The sequence below is a fragment of the Barbus barbus genome (assembly GCF_936440315.1).
Source record: "Barbus barbus genome assembly, chromosome: 41".
NCBI classification, from domain to species: Eukaryota; Metazoa; Chordata; class Actinopteri; order Cypriniformes; family Cyprinidae; genus Barbus; species Barbus barbus.
This window is the reverse complement of record NC_136719.1, coordinates 14,938,467-14,958,226: the sequence shown is the minus strand read 5'-3', so window position 1 is coordinate 14,958,226 and position 19,760 is coordinate 14,938,467. Positions and strand designations below refer to the sequence as shown.

The window sequence follows — 19,760 nt, the reverse complement described above, 5'->3', positions numbered from 1 at the left end:
CCATACAGACAACAAAATAGTCATTGAAATGACAGAACAACATGCCTTCTAAACCTCACTACTGCTCTTACTGGCACCCAGTACAAATCTGTCTGGACTCAGCGAGGACGGGCAGAGTAGCACTGTTCTGAAATAACCTACGCTGTCCTTTATTATTACGTAACGTACATCGAGAGGTGTTCTTCTATCATAGTAAAATGAATACTAGAAACAGGGAAGAATCTCCAAATTAGAAATAAAAGTGAAAGCAATCCAGACCTCACCTCAACTAACATGAACAGGTTATTCAAAATAAGGCCAAACCCATGTTCAAACATGCTTATTTACATGTATGGACATCCATTGAAGAAAATGACAAGCGCTTCATTAATAAAAACAATGTATTTCTACCTTTCATTTACATAAAGAACTCAAACATTGTTTTCATGAATGCCTTGGGAGAAGAGCATGTCAAAGCAAGACGTGCAGGCTGTTGTTACCGGATATGCAAGCCTACAGTGAGAGGGACTCTTCACACCTCACTTGTCTCATGTTCTTATAATCACTTAGGAGTGTCTCAGTCAGAGCTCCACAGCATTGTTTTTATAGTTCTTCGATCTTATGTTTTGATGGCATTCTAAAGTTGAAAAAGCTTATAAAAATTGTTGAAACCAATTCCAACAGTCATTTTTTGTGATTCAATTAGGCATGGAGTTACGAAGGACAGACCAATATACAATTCTGATCATTTATCAGGCTATTAAGGATTGTTTCATGAGAATTCATACATGAAAGAATACCCAGGAAGTAATTTTGCTCATTAAAAGAGAGATAATTGCAAATCATCAGTTTTGTGCTCACGTTAACTGTAATTAAAGCAGATGTGTGTGATTTTGCCTGTGGCGGGAAACTGGTTTTATGAAAGACAGAGATGCATGTTTTTTTTTGCTCTAGGATTGCTTAGAACGGGGTTTCTCTCACTGGGGAGTGAGAAATGAAAAACCCAGAGCGCTAACAGAAAAGCTTTGAGCAGTGAGAGGAAATCCTGCTGTTGTACTAAATATCTGCAAGGCTACCTGAAACATGAGGCCGCTGATATTCAGAACAGCACTCTTGCTCATGCGATAATGCTCTTTAGCGTCATCTTTAATTTTAATTGAAGTTTAGAAAAATGAGTGAAACTCTAATCACATGAAAGTCCAAAGGCATAACAGAGCCATTTTATGATTCCTTGTAAGTGCATTAGATCAGGTTGTTTGGGCATCTCTGCATATATAAGGCTGTGTGCGGTTATCATTAACCACTCAGCTTCTCTGGGACTGATGCCATGTTAATCCTCTATTTGGCTCATCTATCACCCAGTCCCTCTTACACACTCCTTCAGCACTTTCGATTGTATTGTATGCACAGTTTAGAGTTCTTACCTGAATTTTCTTGACAATACAACTGTCACTATTATGCAGTTTTGGCTAATGATTAATTGTCATACAAATACATTTTGATCATGTCACTTGTAAACAAATATTGCACAGGGTAGAATGACATGAATAGCATGGCTCAACAGTAAAGGCCTTTCCGCACTGAGCGCGATGCGAAAAAGCGAGGCGAATAGTCCGCGAACGTTGCTTTCACACCGAGCGCGAAACGAATGTTCGCCTTCTGCTAATTCACGCTAGACCTTCTGCTAGACCACCAATGCATTTTTTCTTCATGTAGCGCATGTAGGGATGTAACGGTATGAAAATTTCTTATCACGATTATAGTGACCAAAATTATCATGGTTATCAATAATCACGGTATTGTTAAAATGTGCTGGAGATATTCAAAAAGTACCGACACACAAATCTCAAAGTTTTATATTTAAAAACCAACAAATAAAATTACTTTTTGTTTGCATAATCACTAAAACAATAACATGACCAATGATGTTCGGATTTTAAATGACACCAGTTTAATAGCATGTTCAAATATCTAATGTAAATGTTCAAATAAAGCTTTGAAAAAGTTTAATAAAAATGTAAACCTCACATTTCAACCTTTAAATAAAGAAAAGGATTAAGTCAAAATGATAATTGATTAATAAAAGGATTATATGCATTTTATCTGCTCCAAAAGTAATTCTAGATAACTTATCTGAATTGTTTAAATGTGTAGAATCCCCATAAGCTTGTTTTTCATCAGGGCATGCAGATTCGGTCAGTTTTTGGCCAGACAGAAACTGCACACAGGCTGAATGTAAATCTAAGTCTCTGTAAATCCACTCACTGACAGCAGGTGGCGCTTTATATGGAAAAGCTGAATAACAGCCGTTTCCTGTAAACTCAGTGAACAAAGCAGTATTGTGATCAAGAACACTTCTTTAGGTATTACATGGAGCGAAGATGAAAACAAAATGCCATCGAATCGTTTCTGAAGACATTCAGAACCTTCAGAGGTACATTCATAATTTAATTTGCATAGTTCCCTCAGCAGTCTTAAAACCTCCCAGCTTTTCCACCCTATTTTCACTCAAAACGAAACTACTCTGTTGCTGTGCGCACGTGAGACTGTTACTTAAAACTGCTTTATGCTGGACAGTATTTATTTATCGTGAGTTGTTCAAATCGTTGTAATCGAATACAGTTTTAATGATAATTAAAATGTGAAACGGTAATACTAACCGTGGGAAATTTTCTCATGATTTATCCTCAAACCGGTAATCGTTACATCCCTAAGCGTATGCATCTCGTGTGGTTTACATCTTCCGCTGCTCAACATACAGCATTAAATTAAGATAAATAACTTTGTGTTTCTTCATCAGAAACACAAAATACCCATAATGCTTAAAAGAATACATCTGAAATAATTAGGAGGTACAATTAGCATTAAGCTACATTGAAAATGTATGTAATTATTAACGTTTTTGCTCAAAACCCACTTTAAATCATCATCATCATCGAGTGATTGAAATAACTTCCGATTGTGATCTAAAATGGATTTTGATTAGGGATGCACGATATTGGAATTCTGCCGATATTCGATATGCCGATATTTTTCAACTCATTTTGGCCGATATCGATGCCGATACCGTAAATATTTCCTTTTGTTTGGAAACAACACCAAGTCTCTCCTGTGCAGAAATTATAAGAAAAATATTATTCATTTTGGTTAACTTATTTATTAGAATTAAATAAAAAATAATAAAGAAAATAAATATAAATAAACTATATCAATCGCTGCATTTTTTCCCCCAGAAAGATGCAGTGTTAACCCTAATATTTTATTTTAAGATTTAACATTTGTAGATGGTCTAAAACAAAAGAGTTGTAAAAATTCTGAAAATCTTTTAGAGCTCATGATTTGTTTAAAAAATAAAACGTTACACATTAATGAATAAATCAGTATATATAAAATTATTTAATTTACAAGTGTCATGTTTGTGATTTTTTTTTCATGTAAGCTATAGCTTCTGACCATTAAATCAAAACATACTTATGTTATTACATCAATTACTGCTTTATTTAATCAGAAACACAGTCTAAATGTTATTTGTGTAGGCTATTTTACTTTTAATTTAATTAGAAGTAGGCCAACAGCGCCCCCTACAGATTAAAACTCCTTACCGAACGGGCATTAGGACCTGGGGGAGGCTGTCACTGCTGCCCCTGCTTGTGCTATAACGGTTTACTCTATCCCACACCGAACGCGTCTTTCTGTACATGCGTTCACACATTAAATGCAGCGATCCAAAACAGTCAATCTATTCATCATTCAGACAAAACGTTGCTTCAAGAATGAGCCACATTGCTGACGTGATCTAATCGCTAGCACACCCTGAGCACATGAGAGTTAACCCCTTCCCCTTATCGGCAAGACATATCGGCATAATTTTGCATATCAGGCCGATGCCGATATTTACATTTAAAGTCATTATCGGCCGATTTCGATATCAGTCCGATAATATCGTGCATCCCTAATTTTGATTCTATAATAGGGAGACATGCACTCTTTGTATGTTTTATAATGGACTGATCGATACCTGCTTGTCCTGTCATAAACATCCTTTACAAATTCCATGAGCTACATAAAAATATACAGAAAACCTATCTAGATAATTCTAGGTCTATTTGCTTTCATATCAGAATCAGAATTAGCTTTATTGCCAGGTATGTTTGCACATACGAGGAATTTGTTTTAGTGAAAGTAGCTCCACAGTGTTTACAGTTGATGAAAAGCGTTTCTAGATCTGAACATCTTTAACACTGTTACATCTGTACACCTTTCATTGATGTAGAAGCATGTCCTGACACAGTGCGATTTCCCCGTTGATTCCGCGTCGCGATCTGCTCTGATCAGCGTGAAGTTAGGAAGATGAACCGCGCTGTCCGGGATGGCGTTATTCAGCCAGGTTTCCGTGAAACAAGGAGCAGCAGAGTTTGAAAAGTCCTTGTTTAACCGGGAAAGCAGAAGAGTTTGTCCGTTTTGTTGGGTAGAGAGCGGAGATTTGCCATATGGATGCTAGGCAACGGCATTCGAAATCCACGCTGTCTGAGTGCGGCGGCTCACTTCCCCAGTCTACGCGTCCTGAAGCGTCTAAAGAGCGCTGCAGCTCCGACGACCACTATGTTCAGCAAAACATCAGAATAATCAAAAACCGGTTGGAAATTTTGTGGTGCATTTTGCCGAATGTTCAGCAGTTCTTCTCTGGCGAAACTGATCATGTTGGACAAACGAAAAAAACAGGAAAAACTAACAAAAACACCAAAACAACTGGAGAGCCAAGCACAATGGCTGCCATGCGCGGCACCATCTTGAGAAGTATTTAATGTGTACAAAAATGTTTTTTATATATATATATATATATATAGAAGGGCAAGAGATATGATTACATGATTGACAGGTCTAGAGTGAACGAGCTGACTCATGGACTGTGCTCTTCAGATCACATAATCCAGAAGAGAATTAATAGAAATGTTATTCTACATAAAGAACGTGACAATAGTCTGTTCTTAAATATCAACAATAACAAGAACTCAGCATTCACACTCCTCTCTTGCGGAAAAAAGGACTCTTCTACGGTTCGTGCTCAATACAGTCTTCTGAGCTTTTAGCACCACCGTGTCAACCTTTGGGGTAACAGCAGTTGCTCTGGCCACGTGATGTAATGCTCAAATCTTATTGGACAGCCTGTGTTTTCGCTTTGCGAAACTGAAAAGATTCGTCGGACTGGACGGAAAAAGAATTAGCATTTTCGGTGCGCGAATGTTCGCGGTCTATATGGAAGCATCCATAGGAAGCTGTTGTTTTATTCCAGCGCGTCATTGCGTTCGTTTCGCTTTTTCGCACTCAGTGTGGAAAGGCCTTAAGACATTTTTTCAGACTGTTTTGGTCAGGTCAGTGGTTAAGATTTTGACTTAATCTCCCCACAATTTTATAGTAAACTTATTTTGGCATTTTTTTTTATTAAAATGAAAGCAAAATATATATTTTTTTATTAAATAAAAAACTAAAGTTTTCCAAATAAACAAAACCTAGGTTTAAAAAAATAAAAAATAAATAAAAAAATTATAGCTATAAACAAAAAATAAATAAAAATAAAATAAAAATACACTTCTCTGGTAGCTAGATGATTCTACCTTGGACAAATTTAAATCAGCATAAAACACATCATGGACAAATCAGTTCCTTACTGTAACCTGCGCTAACCAAAACTGTGTGAATTACAAATGAATGAATTACGTTAATGAGGAACTAAAGTGAACACCAAGCACTTTGCATTTTAACAATGCACATAAGAACTGCACAATGGACTCAAAGAGAAACACGCTTACTGAGAGATACAGTACAGTAGCACACCGTAAATGTGAAATCTCTCGTATAACGTACTACTGGAAAAACATGACATTAAACTTCAAATTCCATTATTTGGATGGTAATGAGTGACTGGAAGTTAACCACAAAATAATTGTACTCGTTACAACTGGAGAACATAAAACAGCATCTCACATACAGTTTCCTAACAAACCACAGCGTTTCATTCTGTTCCGGACTGTCTGTTGTCCAAGGTTTTTAGGAAACGCCAATAACCACATTGTGTCAAACAGCTCACATCAGGACTCTGCTTTAGGAGATGGATTAGTTTAGTTCTGTATCACATTACTCTCTAAGCAGCAGCATAAACTGTTGGGGTCAAGGAGGCTTGAGAGAATGTCTCCTAAACTATGGATTCATCTGCTCAAACTCAGTAAAGAGATTAAACCACAGTTCATACTGTAAGGATTAAAGTGAATTTTACAATCATTGTATCTGTGGGCAGACAACAGTCATAGAAGTACTAGGCTGGCCCACCTGCCAGCATAAGGAGGAAAAAGTTGAGGAAGGCTAGGTGGTTCAAAATAATGAACTGCATTTATTTGTGCATGCTGCCTGCATTGTTTTAGTATTATATCAGACACATGCTGAAGCAAACACATGCTGAAATATTGCAAACTAAAGCGGTGCAACGGTTTAGTGAACTGGCCCCTGAGTGTGTGTGGGATTAGCTCCAAGCCAAACACATGACTCCCAACCTTTCAACAAAGCAACCAGAGAGAACTGAGAACAAATATCAGATTGCTCATTCAGTCACTGTTTTGCCATATGTCATTGTTCCTCTTTTACTGTGATACTGAGTATCACATCTGTATTCCACTGCGGTACCTTTTGCTTGTTTTTCTGTTGTTTGTTTAGAACTGAGTGTTAATAACCTTTTTCAACCTATTTCTTCCATTTTCAAACCTACAGCAGAATTAAATCTAATTCACCCCTATTAGCCTACTGTTTGCACACATTAGCAGAATTAGCATAAAAGTACACTGGCATGTTGTTATTCTTTGTTTTTGTTCTGCCTCCATCCTGCTACTGGCAACAAATTTGTCATTATGAAGGAGGAACATAGTCTATCCATGATGAACAAAAAGACAATGTAGGCCAATAACAAGACTGGCCTGAAAACAACAACAACAGCGTATTGTTGGATAGCTGGATTTAACAATGTTTTTGTAGATTGTAAATTGTATGGAAGGTCTGAACTATGGCAAATTTAGCTGTGTAAAATTATCAATGCAGGGGTTTTCAAAATGGGGTCTCGTAACCCCCAAAAGGCCACCAGAGAGAAAATTTCAGGAAAAAAAGAATTTAAACTTATTAAAAATACACAAAATCTGAATTTATTCATATATATATATATATATATATATATATATATATATGTGTGTGTGTGTGTGTGTACACAAGCCTCTTATTGTTTAAACAACTACAAAATATATATTTTTTTGTATTTTTCAACAGGCAAATTTAAAAAAATATATATATATTTTGTAGTTGTTCAAACAATAAGAGGGTTGTGTACACAAATTCATATAAAAATTTTAAATTAAGTGAATTTAGTGACGAATCATCCGTAGCCTTAAATGTCATGTGCGACCATGATTCATATTAAAATTAATTTCCTTAACAAGCTTACATTTTTTTTTTTTAAATGTTCTCTGTAACTGAAGTGTTTAGAAACAAAGTATTTGCATTTCTTTTGAGTTTTTGTACATAATGATCCCATATTTTTGTTCTATAATTTCAGAGTTGGCTTCTTAATTGTAGTTAGCAGACTTATTTTTTCTGTAAATTGCATAAAACTGAGAAAAATATTTTTAAAATGCCATTCACTTAAGCATACTATAGCAGTGATTCATATTTCAGCCACAGAAATTAGATAATTTATTTTTAATTTAAAGTCCGTGTAAAGAGAATTCTGAGAATTGTTTCTAAACATTACAAATGTTAGAAATGTATTGCTGAAACACATTACAAAGACTCTGAACTATGTAGTACTGAATTGTGGAGTTAAACAGTTATTCACCAATTCTGTGTTCAGGATTTTTTTTGGGCGGGGCTAAAACGGTGGCTCGATGACGCAATGGAGCCCCTAACACTATAATAACTACGTTGAGAGGTCAAGTTCTTAGTTTGTCTTTTTGAACGTTTGATGTTAGATATACAGATTCTAGGCAGGGACGGTTCAAGGTTGAATGGGTCTTAGCCCAGAGACATCAATATGGGAGACCTCCGGTGAAAAACTAGGTTGCTGTTGGAAGAGGTGTTAGTGAGGCCAGCAGGGGGTGCTCACCCTGTGGTCTGTGTGGGTCCTAACGCCCCGGTATAGTGACGGGGACACTATACTGTCAAAAAAAAAAAAACACCGTCTTTCGGATGAGATGTTAAACCGAGGTCCTGACTCTCTGTGGTCATTAATCAATCAATCCCATGGCACTTCTTGTAAAGAGTAGGGGTGTAACCCCGGTGTTCTGGCCAAATTCCCTCTACTGGCCCTTGTCTATCATGGCCTCCTAATAATCCCCATACACTTGATTGGCTCAAAGACTGTCTCTCCTTTCCACCTGTAGCTGGTGTGTGGTGAGCTCACTGGCGCCGTTGTAGTGTGGCTGCCGTTGCATCATCCAAGTGGATGCTGCATACTGGTGGTAGTTGAGGAGAGACCCCCCCCACATGATTGTAAAGCGCTTTGGGTGTACAGCAATACACAAAGTGCTATATAAATGCATCATTCATTCACTCATTCATTCAATATGTGGCAGAATACATACAATTTAAAAACATGGAGCGTTCACAATTCGCATCTAGAAACGCGAGCTGTACCGCTTTCTCTTCTTTCAAAGCGCACCGGAGCTTGTGCTCTCGTGGTGTTTACCGTCGCTAAGCAACCATGAGCTTGCCTTGATGACGAGAAGGTTTCAACTCACTGCAGCGCTCACGCGCGTGTACAATTAAGTATAGAACTTGCACGCTCAAACATGTATGGCTGTATAAATCCAATTAAGCTACTAGAGGTAGTATCAGTAGCATCCATTCAGGTTGTAGCGGTATTTGACAGTAGAGAGAGACGGCCGTTTTCCCGCGAATGGGCGTGGTTTCAGCGCTGACAGCAGACACGCCCCCAGCGTTTGAGAGCAGAGAGTCCTGCTCATTTTTCAAAGATTTTGATAACTTAAAGTTACTTGGCGGTTTTTATCATCATTCAAATTTGGCTGGGTGGTTAATAACACATTTTTCTGTTGTGTGACAAACTCAGAACACATATTTTAATATCACTTTACACTGACTTTTATTGCTATTATTAGTTGCACCACATGATGAGTGGTCCCTCCAAATGACAAAAAGACCTTACATCATTAAAAATCTATTTAAAGAAACGTGTGAAAAGTTCAGCATATGGCATTATCTGCAGTCATTTTTTTTTAGACCCAGTTATTTCTAAACTTTGCCCAACCTTGGCTGCTCAATTGACCCTTCGCCGGGAGTTTGATTAACAGGCAATTTGAGCAATCATAATGCTAAATCTGCCATTTTTGTCCTACAAACAAACCAGAAAGGAGAGTAGTAACGTCGGTGGAATTTAACTTGAAACATTGTGTTGACATCTTTTCACAGTTGAAACAAGATACCTTCTGATGTTCATTCATGTTCATTTGCTATAACTAGTAAGAGATGATCGGTCACATGCCGCTTGAACTGAGGTGCTACAGCGATCTGTAACGACACATTAAAGAGCCACAAAACAATATTTGTTGTTTGAATCTCTTTGAATCTGGTTTGTTGGATGGTTTGTCTGACTTAGCAACAGTAACCAAGGGCGGGTCTTTGCTAAGGGTCAATTTAGATTTGCTGGCTCAGGTTCTGAGATGAAATCATAAATATCTTTCTTTCAGAAGAAAATTACATCTGGAGTTTGTGCTAGACTGCAGGGTCAGACTTAACATGCTGCCTATGGTGAGCGTTTATTTTACTTTGCTTGGCAGTGGAATCTGGTAAAATAGATTAATATAGTTAAATAAATGCATAATTACCAAACTGAAATTAGATGCTCTAAATTCCTATTTTTTGAAATTTTTTTTTTCATATTGTAGAAAGATTACACATAAACCACTCAAAATGACCCAAACTGCCTAAAAATCTATCCCAAATTATATTAAAATAAAGTAAATATACACACACACACACACACACACACATACATATACACACATATACATATACACACATACACACACACATACATATACAGTCGTGGTCAGAATTATTGGCATCCTTGGTAAATATAATCAAAGAAGGCTCTGAAAATAAACCTGCATTATTAATCATTGATCTTTTATTAAAAAAATAAATAAATAAATAAAAATCTAACTTTTCATTCAGCTAAAACAATTGAAAATGGGGGAAAATCTCATTATGAAATGTTTTTCTCAAATACACATTTGAGAATTATTGGTAGCCCTAGAAAATCTTATGATTAAAATATCTCTGAAGTATATTCCCATTCAAAATTACAATTTTGAGCACTCTAGGGTGATTATGAACATGACATTATCCAGCCATGGCTTCCTGTTTCACAGAAATATAAATAGGAGGGAAAACAAAGTCCAAATTCCCTTAATCATCCATCACAATGAGAAAAAACAAAGAATATATTTCTGATGTGCAGCAAAAGAAAATTTAGCTTTACAAATTAGTGAAGTGCCTTTAAGAAAAGCGCTAGAACAGTGAAAGTTCCCATTTCCACCATCAGGGCAATAATTAAGAATTTCCAATCAACAAAAAATGTTACGAAACTGCATGGAAGACGTGTGTCTATATACACGGTGAGAAGGAGAGTTTGAGTGGCTAAAGACTCTCCAAGGGCCACAGCTGGAGAATTGTAGAGAAAGGTTGAGTTTTGGGGTCAGAAAACCTTCGGTTGTCTAGATCGCTGGTTTGACATGTTCACCGACAGCCGATTAATGGCCGTTGCGATCATTTTTTTCCTCCGATTAAATTCTGGCAGTGTCAGAAGATTTCAGACACTTTCCTCAAGTTTCCTGCAGTGTGACATCTCCTACGACGACCGTCAAACCAAGAACCAATAGGAGCACTGAACTTGATGACGCAATTAGCGCGACAACTTCAAACCATTCATTATTTGTAAAAACAATACATGTACAAGGTAAAGTTTACTTAAAAGTTTATTTATTAAGGGGCAGGATGTTTAAACTCGAATAACAAAATTACCTCAAGTTCGCTCTGTAGAACTGGAAGTCCATAAAGTCCTCTTTTGCCCAGCCATGACTTGCTCCACACACGTCGTCTTTTTCGTTTTTTTTTTTTTTTTTAACATCAAGGCATGTAATTAATAAAACTAACGCTACACGTTGCTGTTGTTTACTAGCTACCATTATAGTGAGAGAACGCGGGTCACGTATTGATGACGTAAAACTCCGGACAAGTCTTCTTGAGTACGTCCGTTTTTATCGCGTCTTGACTGTCGTACAGTCTGACATTAAGACAACTGAGATCCTACAGTCTGACATGGAGATCATGTTCGTACAGTGTGACAAGCAACAATCGCAAAAGACTTTTAAAAATCGCACAGTGTGAGCCCGGCTTAAGTCAAAAAATTTAGGAGCGCATTAAAAAATTTAGGGGCGCAATGCAAATTTTTCAAAGTAGGTGTTTTAGCTTAATAAGGGGATACAAAGAGACATTTACAAGCACAATTATTTAATTTATCAGAATACAGAAAGTACACAAGGTTTTTAAATCATTTTACTTCAGACACTATTTAATAGGCTAATTATGTAATTAGTTATAATCCTATTAAACTGTGTCCGTATACAATTTTCACAATAATCATTGAAGCTTTTGTCACGGTATATGTTTTTGTTTTTAAATCACAATATATAATTTCTAAGTGAAAAAAAAAAAAGTGTTGTCCTCCTAACAGGTTAAATAACTTTATTAAAGATAATTTACTAAAAGACTTTTATAAAAAATACATAAAAATATAAAGTAAACAAGTGTTTCAAGATTAGAGTGCAAAAGATTGTTCAAATGAACGAAAGAACAATAGGTAAGTAAGGTCCCATTTGTTAACATTAGTTAAAGCAGGTTAACATTAACTAAAAATGTGCAATAGCTAATTGTTGCAGTAGTTCATATTCTTTGTTAATGTTGATTAATAAAAAATTCAACTATGTTAGTTAATGTTAGCTCCATTGAATTATATTAAGACAACTTTTGATTTTATAACGTATTATTAAAAGTTGAAATTAAGATAGCATTATTAATAAATGCAGTCATTGTTTTTTTCATGTTAACTAATGTAACTTGTGTTACTGAACAATAATAACGAATCAGTCGTTGATGTATAGATAGGCCCACTGTTCTCTATTATAGATCAGTGGATGGGCCATGTTTTAGGTTAGAAAAAATGTTTGAAAATAAATAGCTCATTAAGTCTTTAAGTAAGAATTATTTGATGCTATTGTGAAGACTAAAGCGAATATAAATATCTAAATGACTGTGAGTGTGAAACATTATTTACACAGTTTTAGGAAAGTAGCGCAGCTGATTTGTTTACTGGGTTACCGGGGTAACGGCAGCGCCCTCTAGTGGCGAATGTGCGTCATTCAGCGCGTCTTCACTTTAACTCGCTCCGCTTTTCTTCTCATCTGTGCTCATTTAAATTAAACCTTTTTAAAGTTCTAAAGTAATCATATGAGGCTGCATCGCAATTTTTCCATAAATAAACAGAATAAATTAATACGTTTGTTATAGGCTACTGTATAAGTTAGGCTGTTTTGTATTCGCACTTGTGCTCCTAAATACATTTTCCAGTTCGCACACATCTATTTTTAGTCGCAAATGCGAGTGAAATGCTCGCACTGTCGAGCCCTGGAGGGTTTCAAGAAACATTCTCCTCACTCATCCAAAAACAATCTCCAGCATATTCAGTTGTCAGACACGACTGGAACTTCAAATGGGACTGGCTTCTATGGTCCGATGAAACTAAAAAATTAGCTAAATCAAACACTCAAGATAGGTTTGGTGAACACAGGGATAAAAAGTACCCCATGTGTACAATGAAATATACTGCTGTATTTTTTATGTTGTGGGCCTATATTTCTGCTGGAGGTCCTGGACATCTTGTTTAGACACATGGCATCATGGATTCTATCAAATACCAACAGATAATAAAAAATAAAAATCAACAAGTGACTGACTCTGTAAGAAATCTTATAAATGGGCCATGTTTGAATCTTCCAACCGGACAATAATCCAAACAAGAATCTAAAAAAACAATACAAAAATGGGTCACTGGGCACAACACCAAGCTTCTGCTATGGCCATTCCAGTCCTCTGACCCGAACCCTGTAGAAAATGAGTGATGTGAACTGAACCGGAGAAGCACCGTCATGGAGCTGTGAATCTGAAAGATCTGGAGAGATTCTGTATGAAGGAACGGTCTCTGATCTCGTCAGGTGTTCTCTAACCTCATCAAGCATTATAGGAGAAAATTTAGAGCCGTTAAACTGGCAAATGGAGGTTTTAAAAAGTATTGAATAAAAGGGTGGCGTTAATTGTGGCCAATGTGTATTAGAGAAAAACATTTATTTCATAATGATATTTCTTCCATTTTAAATTCTTAATTCTCCAATGAAAGGTTCGATTGTGAATTTTTAAAATAAAAGATCAACAATGCAGATTAATTTTCACAGCCTTTGATCATATTTACAAAGGGTGCCAATAAGTCTGACCACGACTGTATGCATCTATATCTATATTTTTGTTTTGTTCTAAAAATGTTCTAAAATGATTACATAAAATATAAAAATATCTATATTTATTTTATAGCATACTATGGATTCATGAATTTAAATAATCAAAATAATTTATTTCTATTGAGCTTTCATATTTAACATTAATAGTGGAAAGAAAAAATATATATTTGAAAGCCCCTGAATCAATAAATAATTATACATTCAAGATAAAATCTTTTTTGTAATGAAAATATGTAGAAATGTACTTCCTTTGGGACACTGAGAGGTTTAAATGAATTAGTAATAAGAGCCAACATCCACTGAAAAATTTGAATCTCCCTTGATCAGACCCATGATTTACATGCCATTTCAACCTTTGAATCAATCTGAATCGCTAAGCCTCTTACATAGCTGGTATTAACCTCCTTAAAATGGACCTTATTGGTTAATTATTGTACCTAACACCATTTTAGTGCTGGAAAGCAACAGGCTTTACTCTCAGCTGGCTGTTTTGCATGAGCTGAAAGACTTTGCTTCATGAGAGGATTTAAAAGGACACGTGACAGAAATATTTCTGATGGCATGCTGGCTAAGCTATTGCATGTTATACGGTCTGTTGTGATACGTGGTCAATGCAGTCCCATCTACATATGCGTGGCCTTCTGTTTACAACCACATTATGAAACAGTTGGGTCCCTGTCGCAAAACCAATTATTCAGTGACGACTTTTCCTAGGAAATACAATCTGCAGTGGGCAAAAACAGGTTCAGCATAGTAGCAAAGCCATAAAGATTCCATTTCACAACAAGAGAGAGCCTGAGCCTTGTTGTTTGTCCAGTTCATTGCGCCGTGAGTAGGCTTGACCCTTCTCTCCCACGGATAGTCACTGTGTAATCTATAAAGCTATTGAGCTCTGAATTTGAAACTCTTTTTTTTCTACTGTTCTCACTGCACTCAACTGTAACAGCCTAAAGAGAAACACAAGAGGCTAAGATTTCACCAACAAGCTCGGAAAACTCCTGAGTAACAGCATCCTAATTCAAACCAGCAGAGCTAAAGCACTTAAGACTGAAAAACATGATACAACTCAAATTCCTGTCCAAGAAAGGCGACCAATACTAATCTCCGCTATCGGCCCAAATTATAGCAAAGAAATGTCAAAACCTTTGCCACTCAAACTGTATTAATACGCTAACCGTAACTCATTTGTGGGTAAACAAGTCTCACCTGCAGTTCACACCAGGCAACTTCCACCCAGGTTTCCGTGTCCAGGCCTTTGTAAACTGTTTTGAACGCTCCTCTCCCAAGCTCAATGTCAAATTTTAAAAAGCGTCCACCGGGTGAAGTGGCGACGGCCTTCATCTCAGCTTCTTCTTCCTGTTCTTTATCTCTTTCCTTCCCCTTCAAAGCTGGCGCCGTAAGGCCGGTCTTATCAGGATCCTGCGTGCCGTGAGTGCCATCCTCACCCAAGGCAGCTGAGGCACTGGTGGGTAACTGCTGGGTTCCGCTAGTGAAAACAGAGTCGGAGGCACAAAACTCGAGGTGAGGGGCGCTGTGAGGGGCGCCGGGGGTTTCTTCCTCATCATCCTCTTCGCATATCTCCACGCTCTTCCGGAAAAAGCGCTTGTTCTCCCGTTTCCGACACGGTTCTCGGGCTGCTGGGGAGGTGGGCATGAAGAAGGTCAGAGATCTGGCCGGCACCTCTGTTTCTTTACCGTCCTCCACTCCACCACCTCCTCTTCCTGCACCCCCAGCTCTCCTTTCCTGGGTCTGGGAGGAGAGGAAGTCAGATGGAGTGCTGTGCATCCTCTCCCGGGCGGCCCTGTTCCCCTGGTCACTCTCCTCCTCCCTCGCTCCATCAGGTTTCTCTCCAGAGGACTCCTCCGTGGCAGTGGGCTCTCCTGGGTCCGTCGCCATGGCGATTGACCTTTCCCACTCCTCCTCCGCCACCCCCTCCTGCACTCTGGCTCTCTGTCAGTCCCCGTCTCTCTCACTCTGTGATCACCCTCTCACCCTCTTATGAAGTTCCTCAGCCGTTCCTTCCAGTGTTGCCAGCTGTCAGCGACAAGAATTACTCACTCTTTTCTGCGGCTCTAATCTTCCCCGTTCGCTCGAGTTCACAGGAGTATAAGAGAGTGCTTGTTTTTTTTTAGTATATCTGCAGGTTAATTCAGTTTTTGCTGCATACTTTCCTTATCTCCATTTCCTGCACAGAGTTTCTTGTGGCTGGCTCAGATATGACTGATTCCTAGGTGAATGGCCTTCAGTGAGAGGGGATTTTCAGGTGTATCCTACAGAAGAAAAACACAGGGTATCATCGAGTAAGGGCATTTTTACAGTCTTCATCTAATAAACATCAAACAAAGTTGCAGTAAGGGTCACATTTTTCATTAAACCGTTTAATATATTATAAATAAATTTCATTGTTTCTGAAACAAATCTGTATATTCAATTAAAAAAAATACAGTAATATTGTGAAATATTTTTCTGCTTTCTGTTAAGTATATTTTAAAATGGCAACGCTAAATTTTCAGCAGCCATTACTCTAGTTTTGATGTCATATGATCTTTCATAAATCATTCTGATTTGGTGTTCAAGAAATATTTCATATGATCAATGCTGAAAACAGAAAACAACAGATTGATTCTATTCATAAAACAATCTAACAATTTAATGCCTCCTTGTTGAATGGAAGTATTAGGCTAATTTAGTTAAATATGTACTGCTCCCAAACTTTTGAACAGTAGCCTATATTTTTCAATAGGTTTATTAACTTAAACCACTTCTTAAGCATAGTTCTTTGACCTTGATTAAAAACTGCAGTGGAAATCCTCAACTTAACAAGCTTATTATTTCTTAACTTGTACATAAACTTACTAAAACACTGACTAAAATATATAAAAAGAGTTTTATTTAATTTCTGGTACATTTTAGAACACATCATTAAAAGAGGGTAGACTTTCAGCTACTGTTTAAGTCTATATCATTGGGCCTGCATTTCATAGGGGAAAAACACTACGCCTGTTCACAACTGTCACTAAAAACTATTCAAATGTGAATTTTGCCAAGGGCACTTAGAATAACTTATGAAAATTAATAAGTCAATTAATGTGATTAGCAGCAGCCCACCTATATTCTAAACAAGAGCCCCCAAACACAGGGGAAAGTAACTGACTAATCCAGTAATTAAGCTATCCAGAAGCATGACGGGTACCGGTGCATAACAAAACTACAAAGTGCCAATAAATATTAGCCATTGAAAAACTAAAGGAACACAGCAGCTTGTGATTGATTAATAATGAATGATGGCATAAAGGCCCTTTAGGGTTAAATAATTCAGAGGCAGAGCGGATACAGAATGAACATGAGTGACCACCACAGACCATCGCTAAGGGATCAGATGCAGTAAAAACAAACTATTAATTGTAGCCAGCAGTATTGCCCCCAGATGGGGAGCATTACAGCTTCTTATGTTTACAGTGAGTGGATCTTCATTGGTCTACTAGTTGTGTTCTCCGTATTTATTCAGACACTTCATCACCTGACACGGCTTCTCACAAGATTCAATGCTCCCTTTGACCCATAAAACCTACTTCTGCCTCCTATCACAAACTCAATCTCCCTCTCTTTCTCTCTTGTAACATCATTATCTTCAGCTGTCCTCTTGTCATGCCCATCTGTCTTCTGGCAAGCCACATCCATCAGGTTAGTTTGCTACAAACAAGCTAATAATAACATGACTCATTCAGGAGGTGGAAAAAGATAGGTTACCCATTTATTCCTGTTATGGAAGTAACAGAGAAATGGCAGGAAACTTCAGTGGTGCAATAGTTCAATTCTTTAAAATGCAAACTGAAAGAATAGATCCTGTCTGCCTCTCCCCTCCCCCCCCACACACAAACGCAAACTTTAAATATACAAAAGGAAGGCATTTGAGGTGCAAAAGCAAGCAGGCTACATTCTCATTAGACTAGCTATACTAGTTGACCTGAACCACTCCTCTTAAACTTCACAATCTCTCCATTCATACAACGAAAATGACATGAATGGCACGTTGAATGACAACTGAAAGGAGTTTAAATTTCATTTCTCACGTGCGACGATTCTGATGATTCAGTTGATTGACAAAAAAGGGAGTTACAGTAGTCTATAATTGGGCTATTGCAATAAAATGTAATTAATAGAGAGCTGACTGTTGAGATATAAAAGGGCATGAAGCAATGACATCAACAACCCATGAGAGGAGGAAGTCCTGCTTTAAAAACGAGCTTATTTGCCTGTGTCCTCAGGGCTAGGAGTTCCCGTGAAAACTACATACCGGACAGAGTCCAGAACTTCACACATGTACATCAGGGCACATCACTCATACGCTCTCTCGCTTTCCCAAACTCATTTCTGACACACAGCATTCAGATCCTGTCACGATTAGATATTCCTTCATTGGATCTATGGCTTCATTCCCACATCAGAGGAATATGGTCGTTGGCCTTGTTTAAGAGAGTTTAATATGGTTAAGCACATTCGTACAGTCAGTAGACATTTGTATTTATTAAAGGGGTCATATGATGTGATTTGAAGTTTTCCTTTCTCTTTGGAGTGTTACAAGCTGATTGTGCATAGATAAGATCCCTGAAATTGCAAAGACTAAAGTCTCAAAACCAAAGAGATATTCTTTATCAAAGTTCTGACTTTGCTATGACAATCTGGCGCTTCTGAATAAGTGACTGTATGTATGTTTTGTTATTAGTTATTTGCTATTGACTGTACAAATGCGGACTTTTGTGCGTTGTGTGTGTACGTGTTTGCGTGTGTGAGAGGGGGAGACACGGTTACACAACTGCTTGTGTGTGTGTGTGTGTGTGTGTGTGAGAGAGAGAGAGAAAGCGAGAGAGAGACACACACACACAAGGTCACATCACAGCGGAGTGTACAGCCCGTCAGAAATAGTCTTAATCGCGGCTTGTGTGCAAACACATAAGAGCATCATCACGGTGTCTGTCACGCGACTCTGTTCCCTCTCGGGCTTGAACTGACGGTAAAACTAAGGACATTATTAATGGTCTTTACATTTATTTTGAAAGCTAAAGCTCCCAATTATGGAAAGGGGCGTTACATTTCCGACGCGGCTTGTGGTGTTCGGCCAATCACAATGAATTGTGCCAGCTGGCCAATCAGAGCAGACTGCGCTTGTCGGAAGGAGGGACTTTGTAGAAAACGAAGCGTTTGAGAGAGGCGGGGCATTGAGGACCTACAATAATTTACAGTATTTTAAAAATAACGTGTTTGAACATTAAAGCATGTTAACATATTCGGTTACTCCAAATACACAAAATAATGATCTTTAAAAAAAGCATCATATGACCCCTTTAAGCGGTTTGACTTTCAAATTGTGCTGTGTGACAGACAGGAGCGAAATTTAATAATGACTACACCTAAAGAGTCAACTAACACAAGTCAATAAGTTCTTATTTAAAAAATAAAAATAGGCCAACTGAGTGGATTTAAATCACTGAAATTTTTTAACAAAAATGGGAACACGCACACTGGCATGGACTGTCAAGCATTTTATAAGGTAAAATGTGCTTATAAAGTAATGAGATATAATATCCAATGCTATCCGATATTTTAAAAGTTGAGCCTAAACAATATGGTATGTCACATGAAGGAATAACAACATTGTTTAATGCAAGTCTCTTATACTCACCAAGGCTGCATTTACTTGATTTGGAAATAAATTAAAGTGTATTATTATTATTAATAATAATAATAATAATAATAATAATAATTCACAATATACGGTTTTATACTTTAAGTATTAATTATACTTTTTCTATATTTTAAAAAGTAGTTTATTCCAGTGATGGTAAAGCTGAATTTTCAACAGTCATTACTCCAGTCTTCAGTGTCACATGATCCTCCAGAAATCATTTTAATATTCTAAATTGCTTTGTCTGCTTAATATTTTTGTGGAAACCAGGATACATTCTGCAGTTCTCTCTGATAAAAAGAAACTTTAGTACTACAGTATTTCTTTAAAACAGAAATAATTTGTAACATTACAAAATGTCTTTTCGGTCACTGCTGAATAAAAAAAATTATATATTTTTTTTAATCTTACTAACACCAAATTTTGAAGGTTTTGATTCTGCACTTTATTCACACAAACCCAAAGCACAA

At 37.2% G+C, this 19,760-nt stretch overlaps 1 protein-coding gene across 1 annotated transcript in view; it reads right to left on the bottom strand.

Annotated features, from left to right (window-relative positions):
• Positions 1 to 19,760, bottom strand: part of LOC306860919 (uncharacterized protein) — a 63,586-nt gene that overhangs the window by 38,375 nt on the left and 5,451 nt on the right. Inside the window, exon 2 of the mRNA XM_079402943.1 lies at positions 14,811 to 15,874. Coding sequence (XP_079259069.1) covers positions 14,811 to 15,500 — 690 coding nt within the window. The 5' untranslated portion in view covers positions 15,501 to 15,874. The remainder of the gene's footprint in view (positions 1 to 14,810; positions 15,875 to 19,760) is intronic.